At 41.8% G+C, this 23,228-nt stretch overlaps 1 protein-coding gene across 3 annotated transcripts in view; it reads left to right on the top strand.

The window, feature by feature from the left end:
* TRIM2 (tripartite motif containing 2) overlaps positions 1-21,323 on the top strand; it is a 112,091-nt gene extending 90,768 nt beyond the window's left edge. For all 3 annotated transcript variants that reach the window (XM_062199461.1, XM_062199460.1, XM_062199459.1), the window contains exons 7-12: positions 1,846-1,949; positions 2,162-2,329; positions 7,256-7,424; positions 8,615-8,685; positions 12,660-12,800; positions 16,914-21,323. In XM_062199461.1, coding sequence (XP_062055445.1) covers positions 1,846-1,949; positions 2,162-2,329; positions 7,256-7,424; positions 8,615-8,685; positions 12,660-12,800; positions 16,914-17,066 — 806 coding nt within the window. In that variant the 3' untranslated portion in view covers positions 17,067-21,323. The remainder of the gene's footprint in view (positions 1-1,845; positions 1,950-2,161; positions 2,330-7,255; positions 7,425-8,614; positions 8,686-12,659; positions 12,801-16,913) is intronic.
* Positions 21,324-23,228: the final 1,905 nt, after the last annotated feature.

A 23,228-nucleotide genomic window follows, 5' to 3' on the forward strand; every position in this document is an offset into this window, starting at 1 on the left:
CATATTTGGCTTCATGGTGTGGAAGAGACTACTTTGAGGATCTGGCTCGCAAACCTTGCTTTCCTGTAGTTCAGAGTAGATGAGACAGAGAGGTACCAAGTAAACTGATAGGATCCTTTATTTCAGTAAAATGAGAACCTAGTGTGTCCAGTGAGAACCAGGTCATCTGAGATGGGGGTGCCCAGCAGTTGTGTTGCTGATTGTATTCTGAGTTTAAGTCACCACCAACTTCGCTTCGCTAACCCAAAAATCCGCTTTGGGAGAGTCTGCCCCTGGCAGATCCCCCGCGTGTGTTCCGTGTGGCCCAGCATCAGTGCATCCTTGACTGCTCTTTCCTAAGACATTGAACCGATGTCTAAAAGCATCAGGTTATCCTCTGAATATAAATGAAACTGTTAAACTAAGGAATTGTTTTGTCTTTCTCTCTCTTTGAAAATTTAAACCTTCCAGGTCATTTTTGAGCAAAGTTCATGATGTTTCATTAACTTATTTAAAAGTCTTCTTTTATTATTATTTTTTTTTATTTTTTTTGCCAGGCAGAGTTAGACAGTGAGAGAGAGAGAGACAGAGAGAAAGGTCTTCCTTCCGTGGGTTCACCCCCAAAATGGCCGCTACAGCCAGCACACTGCGCCCATCCGCAGCCAGGAGCCAGGTGCTTCCTCCTGGTCTCCCACGCAGGTGCAGGGCCCAAGCACCTGGGCCATCCTCCATTGCCTTCCCAGGCCACAGCAGAGAGCTGGACTGGAAGAGGAGCAACCAGGACAGAATCCGGCGCCCCAACCGGGACTAGAACCTGGAGTGCCGGCACCACAGGCGGAGGATTAGCCTAGTGAGCCGCGGCACCGGCCTTAAAGTGTCTTTATTTGTTTATTTTAGAGACAGAGAGAGAACTCCCATCCACTGATTCACTTTCCAAATGCCTGCAGTGGAACTGGGAACTCAATCCAAATCTCTTGCATTGATGGCAGGAACCTGACTGAGCTGTCACGGCTGCCTCTCAGGGGCCACATTAGCAGAAACCTGGAGTCAGGAGTTGGAATGGGGTATCAAACCCAGGGATGCTGATGTGGGACATTAATATCTTAACTGGTGCTTAACCACTAAGCACCTGCCCCAATCCATTAATATTTAGATACTCCTACTGAAATAAGTAGTAAAAACTTCCTTGGAAACAAAAGCTGAAGTCTCTTAACCTGTTTTTCTGACCCCTGCTTCCTCTTTTCCTTAAAAAAAGGATAATGCTGTTTTCCTTGGGTTCAGTAATTGCCTTTTGCTTTATTTATTTTATCTAGACAGTACCCTGTCATGATATCCTCTATACTTTCAGGAAGAATACACAGTGTATTGATCAGATCTTTGGAAAGAATGCATAAGTAAAGCCAGTAAGTGAAACCCAGCCTGCTATTTTTATAATATCGATGGCCAAGTGGTTTATTAAATGCACAGAAAGTCAAGTGTCCTGGTGTCAGAGCTAAGAGCAGCTGAGTGAGAGAGGAGGATTTTGGCAAAGCCCTAAAATAGGATCCCTCTCCAAATGCATCTCCTAGTTTTTATTTTTATGTCTTTGTGGAATCTAAGTGTATTTTAATCATGTTGATGTGCACTGACAGATTAATAGGAGGAGACTTGCATTTGTCTTAAAAAGTGATTTTGCAAAGACTTTATTGATCTGGAAGAGAAGTTTAGTAGCATATGGACTAGGTTATGGAGGAAAGAGAGGTTCTTAAAGTATATTTTAAAAAATGTATTCTCAGACCACCTATAGGTGGTTGAATTATTCTTTGGCTGAAACTGAGAAATCGTTCTTTAGTGCTTAATGTCTGTGGTTTTATCATTTATTTTTAGGCACCAAAGGAAGAAATAAAGGAGAGTTTACAAATCTTCAGGGGGTAGCTGCGTCTACAAGTGGAAAGATTTTAATTGCAGACAGCAACAACCAATGTGTACAGGTATAGTCCCTAGTTTTATACCTTTAATTGCTTACAAGAAAGATACAGGTGCATATTTTCCTACTTTAGACTTCAGATGCGTGGTGTGTATAGATTTTTCCGAAATAGAGTTTGCACTTTCTGAGCTGAAGTTCATGAGACAGATGTTCCTACCGCGTCCTCAGCAGCTCCTGGGCTACTTCACACCCCAATAACTGTGATTTGCTTTACAGATATTTTCCAACGATGGCCAGTTCAAAAGTCGTTTTGGCATACGAGGCCGCTCTCCCGGGCAACTGCAGCGGCCCACGGGGGTCGCCGTGCACCCCAGTGGGGACATCATCATTGCCGACTATGATAATAAATGGGTTAGCATTTTCTCTTCAGATGGGAAGTTCAAGGTAAGGTTGACCAACAGTTGGCCCCTGAATAGTAGTGAGAAGGAACTGGAAATGCCAGAATTGTCTTTTGCTTCTTTAAGTTCCACATTATTATTCAGCAATTCCGTATACACAAAGACATCTTGTCATCTAAGCGTTACAAAGTGAGAGCCACAAGGCTGATTTCATAGATCTGCTCATACCGTGTCTCCTAAATGTGACTTTGTGTTACAGCAGTGTGAGATTCTCGGTCACTTTCTTAAACCACAGATTTATAGAGGAAGTTCCTGTTACTCATCCAACCTTTTGAAAAGGGTTAAGAGGCAGTTTATATTTCTCCAATTAACCTGCAGTTGCCACTTGTGAGGTCCCTGTCTTTTCTCAGGCCTGTGACAGATGACATAGAAGAAATAGAATTGTCGGCCAGTGCCGCAGCTCACTAGGCTAATCCTCCGCCTTGCGGCGCCGGCACACCGGGTTCTAGTCCCGGTCAGGGCACCGATCCTGTCCCGGTTGCCCCTCTTCCAGGCCAGCTCTCTGCTGTGGCCAGGGAGTGCAGTGGAGGATGGCCCAAAGTGCTTGGGCCCTGCACCCCATGGGAGACCAGGAGAAGCACCTGGCTCCTGCCATCCGATCAGCGCGGTAACCGCGGCAGCCATTGGAGGGTGAACCAACGGCAAAGGAAGACCTTTCTCTCTGTCTCTCTCTCTCACTGTCCACTCGGCCTGTCAAAAATTAAAAAAAAAAAAAAAAAAGAAATAGAATTGTAAGGTGCAGTTCCTGCCCTTTAACGTTGCTCAGGCTCATTGTGGAAGAAAGGCTAATGCACAGGACAGTTCATGTCAGCCTGCAAACAAATGGGTGTAACCTAAAGCCACAGCCGTAGAGTGTGTGGTAGCAGGGTTTGGAAGGGAAAGAAAATCGAGCCTTAGTTCAGCGAGAAAAGTGTGAGCTGAACTTGACCTTGAGGGCCCTCCTCATTTGATGTGTTTAGTGTTCCTGCCGCCATCAACTGCATGGAAATGCAAAACCAACTTCTGTTTCCCCAGCAAGTAAATATCTGACTCCTAGAACTTGAGTAGAGTCTAAGTGAGGTTTTATTTCGGGTGCTATGTGTCTCATCCAAAACAGGCAGCTAAGCCATGTTCCTTTGCATGCCTCTAGTAACCCTGTCTAAAAAAGGAAGTCTGCTTGATCAGCTGGGATTCAGGCTTCCTGACCCCTGGTGTTACTTCCTAAAGTCCAGAGATGCTGCTCTTCGTAATTCATCCTGGAATCCTAATGACTACAGGAGCTCACTCAATGGACTGTTCACTTGATCTTAGCCAAAAGGCCAGGAAGTGATCGACAGACTCTTACAAGAGCAATTTATATTTTCCTTTCTAACGTCTTTGGCTCTCTTATGGTCACCTCATTGCTTTTATTAAATGAGTTACTTCCGTCATTGGTAACCCTCAGATTGGAGCCTCTGGTTTGTGTGGCGTAGCATCTTCTCAGTCTAGGAGAGCAAAAAGCTGTCGTTTTGAGTTCCATAATATTGCTCATACTTTTTCAATTGCCCTTGAAGTTTTTGTTCCACTAGAAATCTGATGGCTCGTGGGTTGGCCATGTATACAGAAAGATCTCCTGCCTCTGTATCCCAAACTTCCTCCCCTTGTTCTGTTTTCATAATTGCATTGGTGCTAAGACATACCCAAATAGGACAGCTTTAATCAGAAAATTATTCAAGTGATATCTTGAAAGCATTTGTGTAGTTTGGAAGCAAGCCACTTGTTCCTGTTTCATACTCTAGCAAAGCCACCAGTCTATAAATTCAGCAGCTTATGCTAAAAACAGGCTTTGTATATTGAGATAACAGTTTTGTATCTAAGAGACCTCTCAGAATTAATCGTTTTTCATTCAGTGGTTCATTAGTCGGCCAGTAATGGACATGATTCTTGGAAGAACTGGATTCTTAAGGTTGGAATACTGTGGCTCTTAACTGGAATAAACACAAAGCACCCCACATCCCCAGAGGGTTGGGGAAATGGAAATAGTATAGTTTCCGCAGCACCCTTTCTTATGATGGGTGTTGACCAAAACCCCAAGCGAGGGTAGAAGCACTGCAGGTGGACACATTTTAGTACCATAGCAGGAGTTCGTCCACGGGCAATGTCCATGCCACTAAATACCCAGAGATAATTGTTTTCCTCTTGGGTGGCACTTTGTAAAATTAAACAGGTGCTGGGAAAGACATGCCTTTACCACCAGTTCGGATTATTTGTGTTTGCCCCTCACGGTTCCAGAGATGGAACGCCTTGTCCCCATCTCTTCCTTTTACTCTCCAGTTTCTTAGCTTCCCTTTTCATTCCTCTCTGCCTCCTCCAGTTCTTCGCCCTTCCTCTTGCTTCCTGACTTATGTCTTCCAGCTCATCTCAGAACCTTTTGTGATGAGAACAAACACAGAGGCCTCAAGCGGCCACCATTTTCCAAATGATCTCTTCCTCTTCAATTTATAAACCTCTTTGTTGAGTTCAGCACTCTGATTCTTGACCGTTCCAAAGCCAGAGGCGAAGACATTTTTGTGTGCTGTTCTGATTTAAGGTAGGAGACAGAGCAGGCCAAAGGCAGTGATTCCGATTACACTTGGTAGGATCCACTGTGGCTAAACCAGGAGTGATGGAGGGAGAAGGAAAAGGAGTTTTGGTGAAGTGTTTAAGTTGTTCTTTTTATCTGTCCTACCTGTTACTACACCACCATGTGATAGAATGGAAGTCAGCCTTTATTTTCTGTTTTATTCTAGATGATTATCCATTCTGAGGAACTGCTCGAGTCCCTAATGCTAGGTGGTGATCATATGCTTAGTTTTTTTTTTAAAGAATTATTTTATTTATTTTGAAAGACAGAGAGTTACAGAGAGAAGTAGAGCCAGAGAGAGGGAGAGAGAGAAAGATCTTCCATTCTGCTGGTTCACTCCCCATATGACTGCAGTGGCCAGAGCTGAACTGAATCGAAGCCAGGAGCCAGGAGCTTCTTCCGGGTCTCCCACGTGGGTGTAAGGGCCCAAGGACTTGGGCCATTTAGTTTTAAATTTTCTAATTCAGGAATGAGGGCTTTCCTACAGTGGGGAGGGAATGACTCTGTATCACCCTTTACTCTTGTAAGTTTACAAACGCGCGAGATCCAGATATGATCTTGTGAGAGCAAAGCGACATGGTCACCTAGGAGAGAACAAGGGGTTTCTTAGCAAGGACATCTGCTGTGTAACGTTGTCTCTGATTCTGTGTTCTCCAGCCCCAAGATCAGAGAGGCCAGGAGACTATCCTGTTACTGTCACTTGTTTGTCACACGACGGCAGGTAAAGAAAGGGCTCTGTGAGAACATTCTTGCCGGAATGTAAGAGGTCAGAAGGAAGAGGTGGCACTCTGATTATTGAAACTAAGCATGTAGGGGCTGGCGCTGTGGCACAGCAGGTTAAAGCCCCAGCCTGCAGTGCCGGCATCCCATATGGGTGCTGGTTCGAGTCCTGGCTGCTCCTCTTCCGATCCAGCTCTCTGCTATGGCCTAGGAAAGCAGTAGAAGATGGCCCAAGTCCTTGGGCCCCTGCACCGGTGTGGGAAGACCCAGAAGAATCTCCTGGCTTCTGGCTTCAAATCGGCACAGCTCCTGCCATTGTGGCCATCTGGGGAGTGAAGCAGTGGGTGGAAGACCTCTCTCTCTCTGCCTCTCCTTCTCTCTCTGTGTAACTCTGACTTTCAAATAAATAAATAAATCTTTAAAAAAAAAAAAGAATATTACTTTTCACGGTGTTATAGGCTACCACTAATGCACTTTCTAAGATGTGGCCTCTCGGTATCCATGGAGATTTGTTTCCAACCCCCTGCAGATACCAAAACCCACCCTGGATCAGCCTGGACCAATAATGCTAGACCTTTTTTACTAAGATGTTCAGCAGACACTTGCTGAGGACTTAGTATAGGCCAAGAAGTGTGGTAGGCTGTGAGTACACAGTGGTGGACACAAGACGTCACTCCCACTCAGGTGCAACTTAATGCTAGCTAAGTTCAGTGGTAGATGCCTGACAACTATGCTGTATCACAGTGCCAGTGATGGCTTCCTGTTGCTGACTGCTTACTATCATTCCTCTCAGTAACTTCTTAGCATTAGTTTGCTAATGCATATTGCAAAAATACCACTGGGAGTTATGGAGGTCAGTTTTTGTTTTTCTTTTTTCCATTTTTCAATACTGTATATAAGGAATCTGAAGTTTTGGAAAATTAAATTCATTTGTGTTGTATCAGGTATGTTCAAAGCAAGTGACAATAACAGGATAGTCTCTTCATTGGTGACTTTTTGCTATACAATGCTGCCTCTTTTTAAAAAAAAAAAATTTATTTATTTGAAAGTCAAAGTTACACAGAGAGAATAGGCAGAGAGAGAGAGAGAGAGAGAGAGAGAGGTCTTCCATCCGCTGGTTCATTCCCCAATTGGCCACAATGGCTGGAGCTGCACCGATCTGAAACCAGGAGCCAGGAGCTTCTTCTGGGTCTCCCATGTGGCTTCAGGGGCCTAAGGACATGGATCATCTTCTACTGCTCTCCCAGGCCATAGTAGAGAGCTGGATTGGAAGTGGAGCAGCTGGGACTAGAACCGGTGCCCATATGGGATGCCGGCACTGCAGGCAGCGGCTCTACCCGCTATGCCACAGCGCCGGCCCCTAGTGCTGCCTCTTTAGAAGGGCACTGTGACCCCAGTTTGAGGAGGTTCTAGAATATTTTTTGATGGTGATGCCAAGAATTTCCTGTAACTGTCAATAGCAGATAATGGGTGTGTTAAAACCACTTTTCCAAGACAGAAGATCCCTGTGATACGTGAGTAGCTGAGCACCTGTGTTCAAGTGTTGACTAAAATGTCTTTGTGTCTTCAACTGTGGCATCTGTACTTCATTTCTGCTCTTGTTCCTAACAGACAAAAATTGGATCAGGAAAGCTGATGGGGCCCAAAGGAGTTTCTGTGGACCGCAACGGGCACATCATTGTGGTGGACAACAAGGCGTGCTGCGTGTTTATCTTCCAGCCAAACGGAAAAATAGTCACCAGGTTTGGTAGCCGAGGAAATGGGGACAGGCAGTTTGCAGGTACACTCGATGGTAATATGTAAACCCCCTTTTCTACGCTTCTTCTGCTCACATTTGCATGGTGTTGGAGCATGTTGAAGATGCCGCGTCCCCAGTGTGTTTGCTGGCTATGGGAAAGATACTGGGGACGAACTTGGAGCGAAAGCATGGTCAGCTGCTCCTCAGCCCCTCCACCAGCTGTAAGCCGAGCTGCCAGCCTGGAAATCTAATCTTCCGATATTCACGTTCAGCACAAAGCGAATTTTAAAAATGAAAATTTTGAAGACAAAAGTGTTTTGAGAAACAATGGAGTAGCTCCTGTTTCCACTAAGCTGTGGTTTTATTTAAAGACCCCCGCCTCCCCCCCCCCCCCCCCAATGAGAAGTTTTGTTACCCTTCTAAGGTTTCCTAAGAGAACAGGGGTCGGGAATATGTGCTGGGCGCAGGAAGGGCGGTCTTTCCGGTGCCGCACCTTGCAGTGAGGCGTTCCCTTAGACTTCCATGGCTGCAGGAACAGGCTTTGACAGCAGTTTCCTTTGGAAGGGCTGCCTTGGGCGTTGAGAACTCATTGGCATCATCTTTCTCTGTGCTTTGTCTCCAGTCCCACCAGCTTCTGAATGTCACCCAAAATTAGAAGTGTGCATTTTCGCTCAATTTTCCCTCCCCTCCCCTCCACTCCCTCCCCTCCCCTCCTCTTCTTTCTCTCCCTTCCTCTTCTTTCTCTCTCTCTCTTTCTCTTTCCCTCTGTCTTCTCTCTCTCTTTCCTTCTCTTTCTCTCTCTCTCTTTCTTTCCCTTCCTTCCTTCCTTCCTTTCTCCCACGTTGGAGTTTCTTTCCTGATGCTAAGAGTTGCGGGGTCCTCCTAGTGGGAGATGATGGCCCCAAACTAACACATATTGAAGGATGCTGGCAGGTGTGACCTCCAGATGATGGTGTGGAGAACAAACTCTGATGCTTCCTGCTCTTCTCACTTCATCAGGGCTGCTGGGGCCTTTAGCTTGGTCTGCCAGGAGTCAGTGGAGAGCCGCAGGTATAGAATCACCAGTAATCTGGGGCCAGTGGCCTGGCTGGCTTTCCTTTCAAGGACTGGTTCTCTGATCCTTTGTTCGCATAAGTAACTAAGTAATATGTGAAGCGTGTTTGTTTCTTGTTACAGTAACTGCGATGCTGATGGAGTTCTCACCTTTTTTTTTTTTTCTATCTTTATTGCAGGTCCCCATTTTGCAGCTGTAAATAGCAATAATGAGATTATTGTTACAGATTTCCATAATCATTCCGTCAAGGTATTTCAGGCACCTCAATGGTTGTAAATTGTTAACTGCTTTCATGGAGAAATCAAGCAGGGAGAAAAGAATATAATGCTAACATACACATATAGGATCAAGGGGGTTAACCTGGAAGGGTGGACTTTGTTGCTGCTGACAGGAGCAAGTTTTAACCTAGACACACCGACTTGGGAGAGTCAGGGATTTAAACAAAATATGGTGGTAGTCGTTTCTTAGTTTAAAACGTGTAAATTAGGGTGACTTGGAGATTACATTAAGAAAATTTGCTTTCACACATTTGGTGTTATTTAGAAAATAACATACTGATAATATAGTACATCTTCCTTACTAGGTACAGGAGGGGCAAGATTCAACATTTTTAAAATCAGGATATTATTATAAAGTGATTGAAAAGGAATTCCCCATTTACTGAAGTGATGAGGAAAGGTTCAGTAATATTCTAGAACTGTCTCCTTAGGGTGTGATGTGTGTTCTACCACAGGTGTGCCAGGTGGCCATGGGCACTGCACTAGTAGACATTTTTATTTTCAGGGCTCTGTGTTAATTTTTAGGGTTCCCATCTGCTTACATCAAGTAATACTGGCTTGCATTTATAGAAGTGATATAAAGCCTTCTTTATAAGTAACTTCATTTAAATTTCAAAAAGCGAGCCATTTAATGGAAAAATAGAGCCTAGGGTGATAGGCCATTGGTGAAAGTTTGTACTTAGAGACAACCATGGCACACCCAAAGGTATGGAATGATAGATAAGAGGTAGGATTGGGTTTTTGAGTAGTGGTAGTAGTTTGAGAGAGGCAGGGAGGGAGAGAGTGCCATCTGCTGGTCACTCCTCAAATGCCCTCAACAGCCAGGCTGAGCAGGGCTGAAGCTGGGAGCCAGGAACTCAGTCCAGTCTCCTCTGTGGGTGTCAGGGACCCAAGCACTTGACCCATCAGCTGTGCCTCCCAGGGTGTGCATTAGCAGGAAGCCGGGATGAGAGAGGAGCCGAGACTCAAACCCAGGCTCTGTGGTATGGATACGCACATCCTCACTGCTAGGCCAAGCCCCCATCGCAGCAATGGGACTTTGAACACCCGAAGAGGCCTCAGGAATGAGGCTTGTGTGTTTCCATCCATAGACCCTAACTGTGCAAAGCTGAGCAAACGCATGGCGTAGGCTGTGCCCACCCCCACCGGCAGACAGCGGTGGTTCAGGGAATTGCCCTGTTTCACTGCGCACCGCTGTGGCCCCCAGCTCTTCCTGTAGGGGCGCCAGCTGGCGCTGTATGTGGGACGGCTCCTGTTGACCAACCCTGGCTGACTCTGCAGAAGGAAAGAAAACACTCAGAAGTAACCCGAATGCAAGGCAAATGGCAATACAGGGTTTCAGAAGAACAGGGACACACAAAGTTCTATACATTCCCAGAAGAGCTTCTCATGATTAAGGCCGTCAGGCACCCTTCCAGCTGGAGGTGGCATTCGACATGAGCAGGAGTTTGAAGCTGGGAAGGGATTATCATCCAGAGATTTAGAAGAAAGCTTCCTATAAATACTTACAAAGAGCAAAGCTACAAAAGCAATTTCAGCTCATGCTCTTGCGTATGTTTTCATATTAATTCATATAGATTACATATTGATGTAATTTGTAAGTGCTTAAATGACATTTTTAGAGGAGAAAAGGAGACATATGACAAATTTATAATTCATGAGATTCTAAGACCTGTTTAAGTTTTCAGTCCAGGAGAGGTAGATTATTTTAGGCATTTATTTCAATGCTATTTTCCTCTTATTTAATAAAGTCATAGCCTTGTTTTGTTTTCCCTCTTCTCCATGACAGCTATTGCCATGTAACTTCTATGAGAAACTTGTACTTTTGTCTCTGATAGAACAGCAGCTAGCAGTTCTGGATTCAGGGCTCTTTTGGTAAATGTCAAAACAGTGTAGGTCAGGCTAACAATTAGTCTGTTGTCATTACTTTTTTAGCTGTCTGCAGTGCAGTGTCTGTGGAGAAAGTGTTCCAAGAACCCCAGTAGATGCCAGAATCACAGATAGCACCTGAACCTATGCATTCCATGTTTTTCCCTATACACACATCCCTATGGTAGAGTTTAATTTGTAAATTAAACCCAGCAACAGACTAATGGCAACAACTAAGAACAAAAGGAACAACTATACTCATGTGCTACAATAAGCATGTATTTCTAGAATTTTCCATGTCAAATCTTCATGCTGCTGTCATGGGTAGCTGAAACAACAGGAAGTGAGACCCTGGGTGAAGGGGGACAACCACCTGTGGTCTCTTTTCATGGCAGAGCAAAAGGGACAAGATAGGACATTGTCCATCATTCCAAAATGAAGCAGATGACCTGAGACTGTTTGGATTATGCCAAGGAAAGCATGCTGATGAAGACGTTAACACACACACACACAAAGATGAGCCGTGGGAATTAATAATGGAAAGAGCAGAGATTAATAACTTGTGTCCTCCCCTACATAAGCACACTCCTGTTGGTCTGTGAAACCCAATGCTGTCTGTAAACAGGGACTGAAAGAGTCAGGGAAAAAGAGTCTGAAGCATAATATCTTAGTAAGAGCTGGTTGTTCTTATCTGTCCACCCTGAAGAATCAGTGAGGGAGGGCCTTTGGCATTGTGATTCACATGCTGGTTAAGATGTCTGTGACCCCATCAGAGTGCCTGGGTTCAGTCCCCGGCTCTGGCTCCTGACTCCAGCTTCCGACTAATGCAGACCCTGGGAAGCTGTGGTGACAGTTCACCCACAAGGGAAACCTGGATAGAGTTCTCAGCTCCCAGCTTTGGCCCCACCCCCCACCCCAAGCCTTTGTGGGCATCTGGGGAGTAAAACCAGCAGATCTTTCTGTCTGTCCCTCTCTCTGCCCCTCACATAAATGCATTTTTAAGATATGTGTTTTGAAAAAAGCACTAGCAGGATTCTCCAGGCACCTTCAGATTCGATCTGTGCTCGGTTGTGGTGAACTCTCGCCCAGTTCCACATCTGTAAAGGTGCCTTGCACACGACACTTTTGCTTTGCTGATGAATATTTCTAAGCATCTAGGCAGTATGATAATGGAAGCTTAATATACATCCTAGAGACCTTTCAAAGCGAGTAAATATCTGAATAAGTATAAACTAGTGCTTACTGTGTTATCATTAAACACGGTAACAATTCTCTCAAGATCAGTATTCTGTATTTGATACATGTATGGTAACTCAATTAAGAAGAATATTTAATTAACCACAGAAATCCATTGCTTGACCACATCAGTTACGTAAGAGAATTTGCTTGAGATCAGTCTAGCCCTTCACTTCTCACAGCCTTTCTTCTCTCGGTAGTTCTGTTCTGCAAATCCTTAGACTCACAAAAACTCTGCTTTAACTAACATTTTCTGGGGGTACACAAAAAAAGCCCCTTTTCTTATTCTTCTTCCACTGCTGTGTCACTCACTTACACACACGCTGTGAATTTTCCCTTTTCTAAGCATGAAGTCCAGCCTACCCTTTCTTGTTAAATGGGTATAGTAGTAAGACAGCAATAAATTCTGAGCACCTACCTTCACACGAAATTCCTACTTTCTGATTCAAACTGGATGATCACCCCACCTGTTAGACATACCATGCCCGTTTAAAAGTTAACTTTACTTAAAGGCAGAAAGAATAAGACTTTTGAAAATTGTAGCTCTCCTCACTCATACCACCTTATATTTGTATAGCATTTTATAATTTACAAGTATTTTTCATATAATTAATAATCAGATGTAAACAAAAAAGCAATTTAACAATTGACAAATCAGACTGACATAGTAAATTGGGAAACGACAACTGATGTGGATCTAGTTTGCAGATTTTTTTTTCTATGTCTTAAGTCAAAGGTTTTGTAATAAATAACCTGCTCAGGTAGATATTTTTAAAATCTGTAGTGTTGGGCCAACTATTTTTAATTGAAAATAAATTTATTTTTAAATCTTTGATACAGGTGTTCAATCAGGAAGGAGAATTCATGTTGAAATTTGGCTCAAATGGAGAAGGAAATGGGCAGTTTAATGCCCCAACAGGCGTGGCAGTGGATTCAAACGGGAACATCATTGTGGCAGACTGGGGAAACAGCAGGATCCAGGTAGGCGAGCATCCCCGGGTGTATGTATAGAGTGGTTGCTGTATATTAAAAGTGATGAATTGGCTGTCCTCCAACCTGCAATGCTTTTCATTCTGCATTGGTTGGATCCTAAGACCATAGATAATCTCACCAGAAGGACCAAACTAAGCAGGGTCCTAAGCAGCAGATTACCAAAATGAAGGGGTTTTTAACATGCACCCCACACTCTGCATCCAAAGGGCTTTTGGATGTGATTCAAGAGATCCATTGAACAAAAAATTACTATATTATTTTTACTAACTTCTTTTATTTGTTATTTCCCTTCATCATGGTTAAAGGCAACAATCATAGTAATTTTAATAATACCCTTGACTCTGTCACCAAGGAAAATTACCAAAATTTTCATGTCAGATTACATGTTGTAGACATCGTGAATTATGAATTATATTATCACAACTTCAAAATCATAGTTATCATTAGACCCATTACTACTTGTTACATAATGTGCTGATTTAAAAAGCACATATACCAAAACCAGAGTCACAACAATAACAAAAAAGCTACAAGCAATATCCTTGATGATCACAGAAGCAAAAATCCTAAACAAAATACTAGCAAACGGATTCCAAAACACATTTTAAAATTATTCACCATGATCAAGGGGGTTCCATTTAAGGGATGCAGGATGGTTCAACATGCACAAATCAAAAAAACTGTGATATGCTACATCAACAGAATGAAAGACAGAAATCATATGATCATATCAAAAGGTGCAGAAAAACCGTTTGATAAAATCCAATATCCTTTTATGATAAAAACTCTGAAGTATAAAAGGAACATACCTCAATATCGTAAAGGTCATATATAACAAGCCAACAGCTAATATCAGACTGAATGGGAAAAGCCAAAATCTTTCTCTCTAAGATCTGGAACAAGAAAATGATGTCCACTTTCATCTTTTTTTATTGAAGTTAGTACTAGAAGTCCTAGGCTAGACTATTAAGCAAAAGAAAGACATAAAGAGTATCCAAATTAGAAAGGAAGAAGTAAAAAATGGTCTCTGTTTCCAGATAATGTGGTCTGATATATAGAAAGTGCCAAAGACTTCACTGGAAAGCTGTTAGAATAAGGAAGTTCAGCAGAGTTGCAGAGTACAAAATCAATGTGCAAAAATAAGCAGCAATTGTTATACACCAATAAAGAATTATCTGAAAAAGCTATCAAAAAAGCAATCCCATTTCTAATAGCTACCCCAAAAAAAAAAAAACCACCTAGGAATAAATTTAACCAAGCAGGTGAAAAATTTCTACAATAAAAAGTATAAATCATTGATAGAAGAAATTGGAGAGTACACTAAGAACTGGAAAGACATCCCACGTTCATGATTAGAAGAATCTATGTCACTAAAATGCCATATTACCCAAAACAGTTTCCAGGATCAGTGAAATTATCAATCAGTGATATTTTTCACAAAACTAGGAAAAAAACACTACTAAACTTTGTATGGAAACACAAAAGGCTCTGAATGGCCAAAAAGAATCTTGAATAAAAAGAACAAAGCAGGAGGCTATATACCATCTAACATTAAGGTACATTTAAAAAAAAAAAACTACAGTAATTAAAATGGCATGGATTTCACATAAAAACAGATCTATAGATCAGCAGAACAGCATAGAGACTCTAGAAGTAAACTCATGCATCTTTCCCCAGCTGATCTTTGACGAAGGTGCAAAGAACATCTATTGGAAAAAGGAATCTTTCCTGTTACTCATGCTGGGAAAATTGGATGTCAACATGCGGAAGAATGAAACTAGACCTGGAGTTAAAAATACACCATTTCACAATTGCTGAACAAAACAAAATACTTTGGTATAACAAAGCAAGTCCAGAATTTGTGTACTGAAAACCATAAAATACTGCTTCAAGAAATCAAATAATATATTTAAATAAGTGGAGAGATAAACCATGTTATGGATTGCAAGACTCAACAAAGATATCAGTAGGCCCCAAACTGATATATAGGATTAATACAAAATCCCAGCAGGATGTTTTGGTAGATATAGAAAAGATTGCTTTAACACTTATGTAGCTAGGCCAAGGAATTAGAATAGCTAAAACAATTTGGAAAAAGAATAAAGTGAGAGAAGTCCCTCTGTCAAGTTTCATGATTTACCATATGGCTGCAGTAAGACTGTGATGTTGGTGGGGAGACAGACACATGCATTAATGGAAGAGAATAGAACATATAAAAATAGCTCCCACACATGTACAGCCAAATGACTTTTGACAAAAGCACAGAAAGCAATTCAAGGGAGGGATGATAGCCTTTTCAACAAATGGAAGTTGGAGCAATTAAAATAACCACAGCACTAAAAAGCAATAGACTAATGATATACTCAAGAACTTGGATGCATGTCAAGTGCAGTATGCCAGGTGAGAAAAGGCACTTTCAGAAGATCAAGTAGTGTATGATTCCATTTATGTAACATTCTTGAAATGATAAAATTACAGAGAAGAAAAACAGATTAGTAGTTGCAAGGGTTAGAGATGTGATGGGGATATGAGGAGGAGATAGGACTATAAACGGGTAGCATAAGGGAGATCTTTGTGGTGATGGAATAGTTCTGTACACTGATGGTGGTGTTGGTTACACAAATCTACATGTGGTAAAATGACAGCTATACATAGACACCACAAAGTCAGTTTATTGGGTTTTATGAGATTCTGGAATCATAGAAAATATAAACATTGGACGAACTGGATGAAGGGGATGCAAGACCTCTCTCTACTATCTTTGCAACTTCCTATGAATGTACAATTATTTCAAAATTGAAAGCTAACAAAATAATAATAATGAATTTATGTTTTGATCATTTAGGAATCATGAATGACATTGGCATTTTGTTTAAAAAATAATAAGACTGGTTATATCCTGTGGCAAAAAAACTTTAAGCAGAATTCTAACATGGGGTCTACATGGTCTTTGCCAGACTGTCAGGGGGGTTCAAGGAGAGTTCTAGACCGTTCTTTGCTTTGGTTTCTCAGTGCACACACCTGCACGGCTGTAAGCATGCATTTATAGACAGCTCTGTTCACCCTTGCTGACATGGCCCTGTGTCATGCACCAGAGTTCATAGCATAGCTAAGTCTGGTGGCTTTTAGATGTCTCCATGAGGATAGCAGTGATCAACATTTCAAATCTAACATAGTTATCTGCCTCTCAGAAGAAGAGTTGATGTTATCAGTGTAACACAAAATGCTTTTATTTCTCCAGTTTATTGATCTCAATTATTCCAGTGGCTGTCTGCCCTGAAGGAGGCATTCATGAAGACTTTGATATGCTATAGAAGCCAGACAGGGAACTAAGTTCACAAAGCAGTACTATCTGGGATCACAGATGCTCTACTGTTTGGATTGTGACCCCTATAACACCCACCTAGTTACACTGCCTTTTAAAACACCATGCAGGCCACACCAAATGGTCAGAAGACCAGACTGGGTCATGGGAAGGGGACATGTAAGGTCCTGAACTTGCTCCTTTTATTTCCTCATCACAGAAGCTTCCAGAGCAGCAGACGACCTTGGTGTATGAAATGTACATACTGCGCCATTGACTTCTTACAACTCCTTTCTGAAAAGGAAAAAACAATCTCTTATTTTCTCATTGCATGCACTCAGGACCATTCTTTGTGATCTGGTTGCTGACTCTTCTTCCTTGTGATTGGGGATGGAAGGGAGATACGAGGCTTGAAGGGGAAAAGAAGGTGTAGCGTGAACAATGAGGGCCATTCGTTTTACAGACACCACCCAGGACCATGAACGTCAGATCCCTGAGCAACCACTGTAGCGCAGGAGTGAGATCTGGCACCCAGAAAAGGAGAAATTCATGGAAGAATGGAATGAAGAGAGAAGTTTGTTGGGTGCACAAATTTTGAAATCCATGCATGGTTTTTTAGTAATACGCATTTTCCATGAATTTTTTGAAGAAAAATTGTATATACCACAGTGGCCTAAGCAACCTTAGGATGTACATGCTTTTTTGTTTAAAAAAAAAAAAAGGCATCAAGCATTTTCTAACCGATGTCTCAGCACATTACTATAACCTTCTCTATAACACGACTGTATTTTTTGCAGGTTTTTGATGGAAGCGGATCATTTTTGTCTTACATTAACACATCTGCTGACCCCCTCTATGGCCCCCAAGGCCTGGCCCTGACCTCAGATGGCCATGTTGTGGTTGCAGACTCTGGAAATCACTGTTTCAAGGTCTATCGATACTTACAGTAACCATGGGCAGCTGGACACCCCCTTCCCAAGGTCTTGCACTACAAACTGGAATGGATTTCTCCACGGGGGACCAGATCATGACTGGACTTCATGTCAGAGAGAATCGATGGCGAACTTTCCAAGGTTATTTCTGAATGTAACAGTTTCCTTAAAAACTGCTTATCCAATTTCCGTAATTCACCTTTAGGGTTTGAAAAAGAAAAAAAATCTCTTCTACTGAATCTGTAAAAACTGCAAAGTTTTACACCTGTGAACTATGGCTTATAGGACAGGGATTTATGTAGTTAAACTGATTTTGCAAATCATGCAAGCATTAAAAAAAAACACAAAAACTAGACTACATAAAGGTATTTATTAATCCTGTGAATGGTAGCTTTTGCACAGAGCTTCCAGAAACAAAACAATGACAAAACCTGTTGTCGTTATATTCTTTATTGAGCCTAGGTCACAGGACCTGGGGAATGTTCTAACCTCACTTTTACAGGAGGTATTACTCTTGTGGCATTTTTTGGTTATCAACAGCTCCACATAAATTATTTTAGAAAAAAAATAAGACAGTCTTGCAAAATCATCCTAGCTTGATCAGCTGGCCTCTTGAGTTTAGCACTTAAGAATCAATGCAAATTTCCCTATCTTTCTGGGTTAGATCAAAGATCCTTTGTGTGTGTTCTTTCCACCTTCTCATTCCTGCTCACAGAAAACCAAGTACATTTCCAGGGAAGCCTGAAATTCCTCGTGCTTTGAGAAGCATATTCCAAAAGTGATTCTACCTTTTGGTGAACAGACAGCCTTGTCATCTCCAGATGGCTGCACTGGAGTGCAATCATGAAAAAGTCACATTTTGTGTGCCATGTTTGCACATGTGTCTTTCCTCTCCCACTTCACGAAAGCGAAAGCTTTACCTCTTGCAAAACATCAGCACATGTGATAGGACACCAGGATCCTAGGACAGAGAGCCATAAGTAGCCCTTTGGAGGACTGATGGTGTCAACCAAAGGCATGTGATTGATGGATTAATGATTCCCCCCTTAGAAAGCAAGTGTTACCAAAGTTGTGTTATCTTGAGAGCATTACAGGTAAGGGCATGTTATGGTTATTTATCATTGTTTAATGACTAGTAGAGGTGTTAAGGGACTATGTATATGCGATTAGGGTAAGATAGAATGTACAATATATACACATATATATTATAGCTGAGTCTTTGGTGTATTGAGATAGGCAGCACTCTGAAAGACAGAGGCATCGTCCAGCCATTCTTCACATTCCTTCACTGTGCAGTTGAAAACCGTCCTAGAGCCAACCCTCAAGCAGATTTCATTCTTGCCATTTTCTAGGAGTGATGGTGGTGGCTGACTTTGAGTCAGAAAATAGCCTTCTGTGCTTTCTAAGCAAAAAAGAAAAAAAAAAAAGGCAGGAAGGCAGGTCAAAAGAAAAGTGGAACTTGAGTTACATTGAATTTAAAATTAAGTATAAGTGCATTTTGGGAAATTGTTAATCAATTGTTAATCTGTCATTGATACTGTAAAATAAGATGCAGTCTGTTTCCACTGTTTAATTTGTTTAACTCAGTTCTACCAAAAAGATGTTGTGTTTGGCATTTTTGATAATGACTTTAGGAACTTTTTCACTGGAAGCACCTTAGAACTGTACTATAAGAAAACATTTCCCATATGTATGATTATTTGAATGTGATGTCTCTTGCTTATTAATTTAGACTTCATTCTCTCTATAGGACTTTTACAATTTAGAAGGGAATCTAGCTACTTCCAGTTGTCTATTACATTTAAAACCAACCATTGAGGGGAAAACGTTTTCTTGGGAAGATTTTCATTTAGGGTCAGTGGTTTGTTTTTCTAGCTAGGTAGAGTTTTTAATATGTTTGAGCCTGTTTGAGATAAGCCTGTCAAATCCAGTAACATTTTTTAAAATGTTAAACCAAGATACTGTTTCCTAACATCAGTGAAATAAGCCTTTCTATTTAACCACTCATATTTTCTGAGTGCCTGCTAGGTTCCAGGCACTGGGAATACTGTAATGAAACAGACAGAAATCCCTACCCTTGTGCAGCTTACATTCTGGGAGGTAAAGTATTTTTCCATTGACTAACACTTTGCCTGGAAGATAGGCTAGACTGTTGATAGTTCCTGGTTATACTCTAAAAAGAAAACTTTCTAAGTTATTCAAATTAATTTTAGTCTATTTTCACAAGTAAAAAATGGCTTCCTATTTTAATTCTGTCACAGGCCAGTGACCTTAAAATTAGCTTACTCTAAGAGGATTTTTGCACATTTGTATCTGTGAACTTAGAAACTGACTTATAAATGAACCAGCCGCCATGTCATGTCTGTCCAGGCTAGACTGGACACAATGCTCATTGTTTTTCATGTCCATACTGACACAGTCTGGAATGAAACAGGACAGCCTTTGGTTTGGACCTGTTCCATTGTCCAGAGCTGAAACATGTCCTGTGGGCACTCCAGGAAACTCTGACTTTGGTCCCCCAAAATATGTACTCATATGTGTTAACATACAGAGAACATGTCGCACTTGGATATACATGTGCATTTACTATATTTCTTGGTAAGCATATTTTGGGGGACAGTGCTGCTTATGAGATACAAATAGACAAGGTTTAAATGAAATTCTGTCACATTCTATGGAAGATGGTTTCTGGTAAAGTGAGAAGGATATTAAAATAAGTGGCATTTTTTTTCTAGACTACCATATTTGTTTGATTTCGCATTGTCAGGTGTATAGAATCTGTCATACGTTCATGATAAGTAGCTCTGAAAGGTTCAGATTTCCCCTGGGCACTTACGGCAAACCATTGCCAGTTAGGGTTGCAAGGTCAGTGATGACGCAGTCCGTCCTGGGACAGCCCCTCCCTGCTGGACGCAGGAAGTTAGTCACCTGGCCATCCAGAAACACATGAACTCAAAGCTTCTGTGACTGTTTGCCATTTTTTTTTTAAGTACTAACTAGTATTTTGACCAAACTTGAGTCTCCAGAACTAAGCGAGCCCTCACCTTTCCTTATTTTAGTTTACTCTAACTAGATTCGAGGCAAACACATCCTCCAGAGCCACGCAACTAGAACATGCTTGCTTCCACTACGAAATATACAGGGTATGTACAAACATGGAGTTAACTGGAATAGTAGTGTAGTGGCAAGTACTGATGAATTCCTAACCCCGAAGGGTTAACAAGTGCTTTGGTGATAGCACCGAGTTAATTGGAGAAAATGGCAAAGAAATATGGGGTAGTCTTCAATAACTTCAGTGGGAAGAATCTTTTTCTAACTGGGATTCAGTAGTATCCTGTCTACTTAACAACCTCTGAGAAGGGAGGCGTGTTTTTAGTTAAATAATTTTAAAACAAGACAAGTTCCCAGTAGTATAAAATTGAAGCTATTTAATGCAAACATTATCTAGTTTTACAGAAAACTGAAAATCGTAATACTGTTGCTTTCTGTAAATGTTGCAGGGTTTTAAACTTTACAGTTATTTTAATATTTTTGATAACTAGGAACCTAGTGTTGCCATAAAGGAAACTAAGTGCCCATTAAAGATTTGTTTAGTATAAATAAGTATCTTGCTTTGTTTTAATGACAATAGGCTACAAATCATGATGCTAATCTTAAAACCTTTCTAAAGATGAATGGTGAGGCAGTGGTTGTGTGTTTGTGGAGAATGTATGAAAGCTATTTCCTGTTCTAGAGTAGACTAACACATTGGCCATGTTGTTCCAATGAATGTACAGCACTTCCATTGACTTTTGAAAGGAACACAGCCTTAAACTCAGTGCTTTTGCTTTATGACATCGGAATGTTCTGTCATCAACAGAGTGTGTTCTTGTACTGGAATTCCTTCTCTCATTCTCAGTTCTGTCACCTTCCAATCCTGTGTATGAGTAGGAAGGCTTTTCTTTCGGCTTCTTTTTTTCTTGGGTTTTGTACATTCCCTCTTCGTAGACCTGTTTGGTACGTTTTGTGTCTAGAACACTAAGTCATGCGCTCTCTGACATTGACACTGATGTATTCTCATTATTTGTTCTTTTATGAATCAAATTGCTGACTGCCTATTTAAAGAAAAGAATGAACGCTGTGCATCAAAGTGGGTGTTTGTAGCGACATATGTACCACAGTATTTTGGATGCTTTAGTCTACAATAAAAACTTTAAATTAATTCTGTCTTGAAACGTAGGAGAAACAAGATTCATGTGTATATCTTTACCATGCACAAATTCTCAAATCGTTATAATAAAGCTTGTTTTCTCCAATTCCAAGGTGAATGGTTATTTATTTAACATTTGTTCTCTAAGTGAAGGGAAAGGAAGAATGTTCCAGAACATGTGGAAATTAGCAGTGCCTCAGCCAAACTGTACATCCTAGTTAGCAAAGTTTGCTATGACGCTAATAATCTGTTAGCATTTAGGAAGTACCTTTTATAAAAAAAAAAAAAAGATTGATTTATTTATTTGAAAGACAGAATGCCAGAGAGAGGGAGAGTGATAAAGAGAGAAAGAGAGCTTCCATCTATTGGTTCACTCCTCAAATAGCGACAACAGTCAGGGGCTGGGCCAAGTCAAAGCAAGACTCAGGAACTCCATCCGGGTCTTCCCATGTGGGCGGCAGGGGCCCAAGCACTTGGGCCATCTTCTGCTGCCTTCCCAGGCACATTAGCAGGGAGCTGGATCAGAAGTGGAGCAGCTGGGACTCCCAGATGGCACTCATCTGAGATGCCAGTAACATAGGGGCAGCTTATGCTGTGCACATACAGTGCCTACCCTGAGGAAGTACCTTGAACAGGAATTTGGAAAATCCTGGCACATTGGTAGAAGCATGTACATTTAAAGGTTATAAAAGTAGATCAAAATCACTATCTTTACAGTCTTGAAATAACCACAAGATAAAGAGTCCTTCTGAGGACGATGGCAGACACAGTTCTGGGGAGTGAAGTGCACTAAGGAGGGATCCCACTGCAAACCTTTAGGGACTGGCATCTAACCAGATGGAGTTCAGAACAGTAAAACTATCTACATTATATCAAGCAGTCCTCAAAGCACCTACAGAACATGTCTGCACTGCTGTGGGGTTTCAGGCTCCAGAGCATCCTGAAACAAAAGTCATGTCTGTTCCAAGAAGTTAGTCTACATGGTCGTCAAACCAAAGGGAATGTTCCTAATCATAATCTCCATTCATGGTGTCAAAGTTGTCCTTTAAAAATTTTTAGATTGATTTTTATTTATTCAAGAAGCTTGAAAGAGAGACATAGAGAATTCAAATCTGATGGTTCACTCCCCAAATGCCTGCAACAGACCCAAACTGAAAGCCTGGAACTCAATCAAGTCTCGCAATTACTTGAGCCATCACTTGCTGCCTTTTGTGTTAGCAAGAAGCTGGAACCGGGGGACAGAGCCAGGTCTCAAAGCCAGGCACTGCAAACCTTGTCAAAAACACTAAGTCAGGCCGGCGCCGCGGCTCACTAGGCTAATCCTCCGCCTTGCGGCGCCTGCACACCGGGTTCTAGTCCCGGTCGGGGCACCGATCCTGTCCCGGTTGCCCCTCTTCCAGGCCAGCTCTCTGCTGTGGCCAGGGAGTGCAGTGGAGGATGGCCCAAGTGCTTGGGCCCTGTACCCCATGGGAGACCAGGAGAAGCACCTGGCTTCTGCCATCGGATCAGCGCGGTGCGCCGGCCGCAGCGCGCCTACCGCGGCGGCCATTGGAGGGTGAACCAACGGCAAAAAAAGGAAGACCTTTCTGTCTGTCTCTCTCTCACTGTCCACTCTGCCTGTCAAAAATTAAAAAAAAAAAAAAAAAAAACACTAAGTCAAATACTTGAATTTGCCATTTAAAGTCCCTAACCTACAGCTGCCTTCCCATGGTCAGGATGAGTGTCTGTACTTGGTGTTTGTCTTTTTGTTCCACGATAAAAGAATATTGTCACTGTTCCTTGCTGTAAACAAATCACTGGTTTGTTTTGTACAATTACATGCAGTTTTTTCTCTGGTGTATTTATAGGCTTTTATGCACTAAGTTTCTGACTTGTATCTTGCTGTGATGGCATAAATGCTAAGATTTATCTTAATTCAAGATGGAGCGCTAAGGACCCTTCTTGAACAGTGAAGAAACACAATAAAATTTGTTTTGCTTTCTGGAGAGTTA

Source organism: Lepus europaeus, chromosome 8, assembly GCF_033115175.1.
Source record: "Lepus europaeus isolate LE1 chromosome 8, mLepTim1.pri, whole genome shotgun sequence".
Classification (NCBI taxonomy): Eukaryota; Metazoa; Chordata; class Mammalia; order Lagomorpha; family Leporidae; genus Lepus; species Lepus europaeus.